Source organism: Atta colombica, unplaced genomic scaffold (genome assembly GCF_001594045.1).
Source record: "Atta colombica isolate Treedump-2 unplaced genomic scaffold, Acol1.0 scaffold234, whole genome shotgun sequence".
NCBI lineage: Eukaryota > Metazoa > Arthropoda > Insecta > Hymenoptera > Formicidae > Atta > Atta colombica.
Window position 1 is genome coordinate 375830 of NW_017259332.1, and position 7844 is coordinate 383673.

The following is a 7844-nucleotide window of genomic DNA, read 5'->3' on the forward strand; positions in this document are numbered from 1 at the left end:
GGTAATAATTACAGTCGCTAGGATGTACACGAAATCGTGTCATGCGGCGAAGCGCCAAATTGAATGTTTATATTTTTATTATTTATAATTTTTTTCACATAATAATTTGTACGTACTCTATAATAATTATATTAAAACGTGCAAAAAGTCTTAAAATGATAAATATTAGTCTTTCTTTTGAAAAAAATTATGAAAAATCATTTTTTCGATCTTCTAATGTAGGAGGAATTACGGTAGAAATGGGCATTTGAGTTGGCTCGACACTTCTGTCGATTCTTAAGTAAATATCGATACTTCAAACGATATTCGAAAAGCGAATCGAGATTTACTTATATCAGAGATATATCGATATTATTGGATCGCATTCGTCTCGATATTCTTGTACTCTCTCTGTTCCGACTATTCGTATACTAGTATTACTACTTATTACTTATCATAATGGCGTTTCCCAGTAGAGATCCTTGCTTTTTGCCTTTGTGGCAAAATGGGCCGTCTCCTGGTGCATTTTATCACTTTCCGGGCACCCAGAACGGCACCGGTGGATTTCAAAAATCACAGTACGTTTTAACTATAATTCACAAACATTTGTCATCCATTTGCAGTTTTTTGTATATAACCTGTACGTCTCTATGTAAATCTCGCATGTCATCTTCTCTCTTATGGAATAAATTAAATTACGAAGTGAAATTCAAAATACTTGAGTCTTTATTAGATAAATTTCCGAAATGGCATAAGGATTTGATGAGTTCTATTCTAATTCATTCTATTATTTACAGATCTCCTATAACGACTGGTACATCTGTCATTGGTATACAATTCAAAGACGGAATTATTATATCGGCGGATATCTTAGGATCTTATGGATCTCTTGCTCGTTATAGAAATCTAGAGCGTCTTATGAAAGTTAATGATAACATCATTCTTGGTGCATCTGGAGATTATGCAGATTTTCAATGCATCAAGAGTTACGTGGAAAGAAAGATGTGAGTTGTTATAATCATTCCAATTTTTTTACACGTCTTTATTTTTAAAATATTCTGTTTTGGTTTACTACATAAGATAAATTAATATTTCTGAAAATTCTATAATGCCATTTGATAAGATGCTGAAGAACAGTGTCAATATAGTTATGATATATAGTTTTAATTTGACGCTTAGTATTTGATAGCTAATACTCTGTGTAGAGCCAGTATTATAATATTATGAAAAAAATTAGAAAATCACTTATTTCACTATTATCATGATGATGATGACTATTATTACATATATGTGTTAAAAGAAATCATTGTCTAAGATCCATGCAGATATGATGCAATAAAATTATAAATAATTAAATTTTTTCCTCTACTGTATTCATTTTCAAAACTTTATAAACATCTTTTGTATAAAAAAATAAATATGATTTAGGCTGATATTCATAATCCATTCTTATTTTAAGATTATTTTAAGAAATGTCTTAAAATGCTAATACTCTGTAGTTGGCTTAGAATGTCTTAAGACAATCTTAAATATTAGGATTGACAATGAATTTCAGCCTGGAAGTTGAATTTATTTAATTTCCAGCAATTCTATTATCAGCTTAATTTAAAATTGAACACTATACAGGGTGATTTATAAATGCATATCAATATTTCAGGGATGAACATACCAAAATAAGTAAGAAACGTCATATGTTTCTAGATTTCTACATATTTTATTTATGGATGATTAAAGAAAATGTTAAGTGACTTGTGTTTTAACTGTGACTTTACTATTGCATTGCATTGATGGATATTTTTTGTAAACATTAAATGAAGTTAAGTGCAATAAGATATGCAATAGTGTTTCTTGAGGCAGACACTTCAAACATTTTGGAAGACATATGTTTATATAATGTTTTTCAACTTATTTTAGTATAACACTTTAGATTTATCTCCCGAAATATCAAATTATAAATCATCTTGTATACATCGTTTTCATGCAGTTTTCCAATATCAATTTTGATATTGATTATATATTAGTATATTTTGAAAATGAGTATCAAATGGTTATTTAATAGTTGGCCTTTTTATCCTGATACTGGATGCACATTTTCAGAATTAAAATAGATTATATGAATGATCAAAAAAGACACACTAGAGTGAAAATGCATGAAAAGGATGTAGCGTCTCCATAGCGTTTTTTGAACCAATTTTTTTAATCAAACAATCTGATGCTGGAGGTTTTATCCAACATGCATCTTTTTGAATCTTTTGAGTATTCTTCTTAAGCATATTAGACTTTTCGACGAGACACTGTTATTTTACATCAATACTTTTGTTTTAGTCTGGAAGAACAATGCTTGGATGATGGATTTAGTTTGAAGCCGAAAGCGCTGCATTGCTGGTTGACACGTGTCATGTATAACAGACGATCAAATTTTGATCCGTTTTGGAACAATTTTGTCATTGCCGGTTTGGAAGATGGACAACCGTAAGTATCCAACACATTTCTTCAACATAAGCAACTTGTCTTCAGATTTAACATAAATCATGATTTGCCTTTCAGATTTTTGGCAACTGTAGATAAACTTGGAACAGCTTACAAAGATCCTGTTATTGCGACTGGATATGGCGCTTATATGGCAACACCTATTTTGAGAAAAGCTTATGAGGAAAATAGCCAAATGAATAAAGAAGAAGCTATTCAACTTATATACAAAGTAAATCAAGTTCTTTTCTACAGAGATGCAAGATCTTTCCCAAAGGTATCTACTAAACTATCAAAATTCGTGTATACATAATTAATAATTTTTAATTGTTAATGATTTATTTCGCTCTTTCAGTATCATTTGGGTATTGTTACGAAAGAAAAAGGAGTTGAAATACAAGGACCGGTAGACGTAGAAAGTTATTGGGGACCCGCAATTCTATAAAATTGTAATGTTTTCGTATTCTTTCAAAATAAGTTATAATAAAAAAAATATAGGGTGAAAGTATATATTCTTTTTTAATTGAATTTGAAAAGTTTAATTATACCTTACATATATAAGAAATAAGAAAATATTAATATTAATAACTATTAATATTAATAATTAATAATTTTCATTGTAATAATAAACATAAATTTTTCTTAATTTTTTATTTTGTTACATAAAAATATGGATATAATATTCACAAAATTAAAACGACACATACAAATTAATTTATACATATCTTTATATACACTAAAAATAATATATATATATATTCAATGATCCTTTGTTGTATAAATAGTAATAGATACCGATCATAAACTAAAGCGACTAAAGTGTTAGTATTTCGCATCCAGTATCTGTTATTAAAATTGTGTGTTCAACTTGAGCTGTCCTAGAATCGTCGACTGTACAAACTGTCCATCCATCTTCTAGAATTATGGTCTCTGTTCTTCCTTGACTTAAAGCTGGCTCGATAGTAAATGTCATACCTGTTTTCATTCTCGCGGGAAAATTATTTGCTACAAAAGAAAAAATAAGCATCGAAATATATAGTGACGATTTGACATATTTACAGTACATAACAATTTATTCTGAGATCAAGGAATATTTTATGTAGAAATTATTTTATAAAAACGACTCAGATAATTTCTTTGATCATCTGCATCGACATATAGTAGATGCTAATGCTGCAGAGCATTAGCATCAAATCCATCAATCTTGACAGACCTAGAAAGAGAGTTCGATTGATAGGACAACAGAAAGAAAGTTCCGTGTCCAAACATTTACCTTTCTCTTTCCAGATCCGCAAGACAAAAGATCGAAGACATTTCGCCACATGCTCCATCCAGTACATGTTGTCCAGTATATGTTGATAGTTATCTATATGTTAACGTGCATTAATGTTAGCGAAATATTTTCATTCGTACCGAAATGACAAATATCTGGAGCACCATGAAAGTAAGTTCCAATACCATGACCCAAAATTGCGGGTATTACATTCAAATTGTGTTCATTTGCTGTCTTTTCTATCACATTACCTAGAAAGAAATAGAAAGATTTTACAGTGCCAAAAATAATATACAGATAAGTTCATATTTTAATGATATACGTATTATTACCAATATTACAAAAATGTTCGTTTGGTTTGCATATTTCAATAGCTGACTTTAAGCATAATTCTGTGACTGTTATTAATTGTTTGCCTTTTGAGTCTACTTCACCCACTTGAAACATAGCTGAACAATCGCCATGATAACCATTAAGATATACCTACTTAAACAAAAAATATTAATTTTTTAAAGAACTTATAACATTTTATCGACTAGAAAAAAGATTTCATTTTCTTTTAAAAAATAAAGCTTACTGTTATATCAACATTGAGTATATCACCTTCTTGTAAAGGCCTATTGTCTGGAATACCATGGCAAGCGATGTTATTAACACTTGTACATATAGATTTGGGAAAGCCATGGTAGTTGAGTGGACTGGGATAAGCTCCATTACCAATGATCATATCATGTACTTGTTTGTCGAGAAAATCAGTTGTAATACCTGGCTAGCATATATTAATTTTATTTTATATTTAGTTTATTATAATATTTAATGCATATATAGATATGCATTAAATATTATAATAAATACATGTATCTGAAAGCTATTAATAATTCCTGGGGATACATTCCAAAAACCAAAAAGAAAAAAAAATATATATATATAAGAGTTACTCTTAAAATATTATTTCTTAATTATATGTTGATTTTCAACATATATATAACAATCCTTACACAGATTTTAATTGCTTAGTGAACAATAAATTTATATGGATAATATAGATAACTCTTCTTATTCGGTTTATGAAACTTGCGATCCCAAAGGCTTGTGCATATCTTTCAGATATTATCAGTATAGAATTCCAGATTCGCCACATTCATCTTCTAAAAATTTGTTTGTGATTTTAAATTGATAAGCGAGGCAACATGAATCTGGACTTTTATATAATCTGTAGGAAGTAATTCACCTCAATTAATGCACCAGCTTGACGCAAAATACTACTAGCAAGTTTACAACTGTGCCTCATACATTCTATTTGATATTCGTCTTTGATCTCGGGCATTGCTGGCCCTTTTTTGGGTATCATAGACTGACTGTAGGATGGCTGGGGTATGTATGTAGGTATAGTATTTTTTTCAGAAACTACCCAAGGCTGGACTATAGCATATTTTCCAAAAGAATTATCGGATTCATTACGGATATCAACAAATCTACGATTTTCTTCAAACTAGAATAAATAACATATTTTTAAAATAATTCAATGTTTCTCTCGATAGATATATTAGATTTCACACATAATGAGCATGTTGTATCATTTTATTCTTGTTCACCGAATATTAAAGAAGGATAAAATAATATATTATAGGTATCATGTGTGAAATGGAATGCATTCAATAGCTGTATTCCAAAATTTACTGCCAATCCTTAAAATCTATAGTGCATTTAACATAAACTATAGATTTTTAGTATCGGTAGTAAATTTTAGAACACAACCAATATCTCTTACAACAGTGTTGTTTAAAATTTGTAATTCTAGGTATTATTTTGTATCAATATTTATGCTTATTGTCTTTTCTTTTTTATCGTTAGCAAGAATTATAAATCTACAAATGTTGAACAATATTGTCTTATATTATCTGATTAAAGTAATTATTAGTCTGACCTAATAAATATATTTTTTTAAATTTATAGATAAAAACAGATATACCTTTGACATGATAGGTTTGAGAAAGTTCAAAAAGTATGTTTTAGAGGATTGTATCATTTGAACAATACCCTTGGTTGAGCGCATGTTCTGCGATATTTATTTTGGATAATTCTTATATATCTCCTGAGTAATTTCTCGACCTCTCTTATAAAAGTTTCAAAGTGCCAAATTGTTATCGATCCATAAATCGAACTAGTCTCCTCGGGGAACAGAGTTGCTTTTCCAATGGAAATTAGTTTATTTTCTCTTGGCTATACTATCGCTCACCAGTGCAACAAACAGTATAATGTATTTCTTTGGCTGATCAGAGGCTATCAGAGAGAAACCTTAAATGGCATTCTATGGCTGTGATCAAAGTTTCGCTACAAATGCTTTGAAGCATTTGATGGACTAATTAGAAGAAAGAATTTTACAAACTAACCAATTAAAAAACGCTTCAAAACGTTTGCAGCATCTCGTTGATGATGACCGTACCCTTATATCATAGATTCCCAACGTGATCGTTATCTCTTAACGACCCCCTAGATCTCAGCGCCAACCGGGAGGATGATAACACTAGCCTAGTTTCCATCGAGAGTTTAAATCGGATCAGAATGTAAAAACCAGCTAACTACAATCGAGCATTCCCCTGCCATACGATTGTAATAGAGGAATACTCGACTGTAGTTGGTCTAACTCAAACATTCCAGCATTATGGCAGGATTATGGTAAAAAATTTTTTATTGCATTTCTCTCATTCTAATTAGTGAATTTACTTTACACCAAAGTTATAACATTGATGTTATGAAACTGGCCAATCACAGTCATTCTATTCTTTAAAGGAATAGCTATGATTGGCCAGTTTCATAATATTGATGTTATAACTTCGGCGTAAAGCGTGCCAGTGTGTAAGGATATATCCACACAAACTTACATGACCGTATAAACATATGCATAAAGAAAATTATCCAATCATATTCTATATGTGTCTTCATATGAGAAATGCAATTGGATAATTTTTTTTACAGTTAAGTGAACGTTATTGATGTATTCTTCCAGATTTAAAATGCTGATTGGATAATCTAAAAGGATACACCAATAAGCGAGCGCTCACTGAACTGTTGAGTCCGCTGAACATAGTCAATGATCCATGTGACACATCGTGTCACTTGTGTCGCTTGTTGGAAGGCACACAGTGTCATCCAGTATGCAGTAACTTTAGTGAGCGGTTGCATCTGATTGGCATGTTCCGTTAAATCTAAAAATATAGATCAACCAAATACATGAGCTCAGTGAGCAATTGTCGTACTGAATGTATTTAGTAAGTACATGAAATGAAAGTGAGGTTACGTTAAGTTCGTGTTCATGTCGTACTGTGAATTAAAATTACGATCAAGTTTTAAAAAATGCAACAAATACTGTGAATAATAACGAGCTTCTTTTACACACACATTCATTTTATAAGTTTGATCACGTGGTCGCGGAGGAATCGAACGAGTGCATATGGATCTCAGCATATGCATGTGTACACAAACGCGAAAAATACTATCTGTCATTATTCATTGATAAAAAATATATTAATCAATGCGTTGTTTTGTCTATCGAATAAGTCTAGTAGAAAAAAATGTTGTTCGACTATATTAAACTAATTATTAAATTATTAAATATTTAAGATAATATGCGTGTGAAGTTAAAAAATCCATCATATTGAGAAATAAAACTCCTCCCTTCTGCTTGTTATATTATTATATTATATAACTTCTAATTGAGAAGAAAAATCACTGAGAAATTAAATGTCAAACTGCACTTGTGATTAAAGAAAAAAAGAAAAGTTTATTATCTCTCAACATATAATATGGCTTTATTTTTGATACATGATATATGTTTTATTTTACTAAGGTTTAATCTCTTTGGTATCTATTTTTAGTATAGATGTTGTAGACTCATTTAGTAAGGAAAAAATTTCATATATAAAATGCATGCCTATATGTTATAGAGTATGCATTTATTTAATATATTTATTAATACATAATAATTTAACGAATATTCATGGGTTTCAAGACTATTTTATAAGTAAATATTTCTGCAAAGTTATGTATTGGTTTCTAAAAACAAATATTCCAAGTTAATGCAAAATAATATTTTTTAATTTTATGTATAATTTTATGTTAT

General features: G+C 29.7%; 2 protein-coding genes across 2 annotated transcripts; one reads left to right on the forward strand and one right to left on the reverse strand.

Annotated features, from left to right (window-relative positions):
- Nucleotides 1–425: 425 nt before the first annotated feature.
- Nucleotides 426–2946, forward strand: LOC108688522 (proteasome subunit beta type-4). The gene is made up of 5 exons (XM_018194825.1): nt 426–557; nt 777–983; nt 2305–2451; nt 2527–2725; nt 2804–2946. Exons 1-5 carry the CDS (start codon nt 439–441, stop codon nt 2891–2893), a joined length of 762 nt encoding a protein of 253 aa, XP_018050314.1. The 5' UTR covers nt 426–438; the 3' UTR covers nt 2894–2946.
- A 138-nt stretch (nt 2947–3084) lies between these two features.
- On the reverse strand, nt 3085–6197 carry LOC108688520 (methionine aminopeptidase 1D, chloroplastic/mitochondrial). Its single transcript, XM_018194823.1, has 7 exons — nt 6115–6197; nt 5694–6019; nt 4953–5213; nt 4299–4490; nt 4054–4204; nt 3862–3972; nt 3085–3453 (listed from the first exon to the last, which is right to left on the reverse strand). The coding sequence occupies exons 2-7, from the start codon at nt 5775–5777 to the stop codon at nt 3263–3265; spliced, it is 990 nt and encodes a 329-aa protein (XP_018050312.1). The 5' UTR covers nt 5778–6019; nt 6115–6197; the 3' UTR covers nt 3085–3262.
- Between the last annotated feature and the right edge of the window lie 1647 nt (nt 6198–7844).

Excerpts from the sequence above, each read along its gene's own strand:
- LOC108688522 (XM_018194825.1), top strand. The coding sequence starts at position 439 with ATGGCGTTTCCCAGTAGAGATCCTTGCTTTTTGCCTTTGTGGCAAAAT. Across the intron at positions 2,452-2,526 it reads GGTTTGGAAGATGGACAACC|ATTTTTGGCAACTGTAGATA; the intron begins GTAAGTATCCAA and ends TTTGCCTTTCAG. Across the intron at positions 2,726-2,803 it reads ATGCAAGATCTTTCCCAAAG|TATCATTTGGGTATTGTTAC; the intron begins GTATCTACTAAA and ends TCGCTCTTTCAG.
- LOC108688520 (XM_018194823.1), bottom strand. The coding sequence starts at position 5,777 with ATGCGCTCAACCAAGGGTATTGTTCAAATGATACAATCCTCTAAAACA. Across the intron at positions 4,491-4,952 it reads AAGCTGGTGCATTAATTGAG|CCAGGTATTACAACTGATTT; the intron begins GTGAATTACTTC and ends AATATATGCTAG. Across the intron at positions 4,205-4,298 it reads TACTCAATGTTGATATAACA|GTATATCTTAATGGTTATCA; the intron begins GTAAGCTTTATT and ends TTGTTTAAGTAG.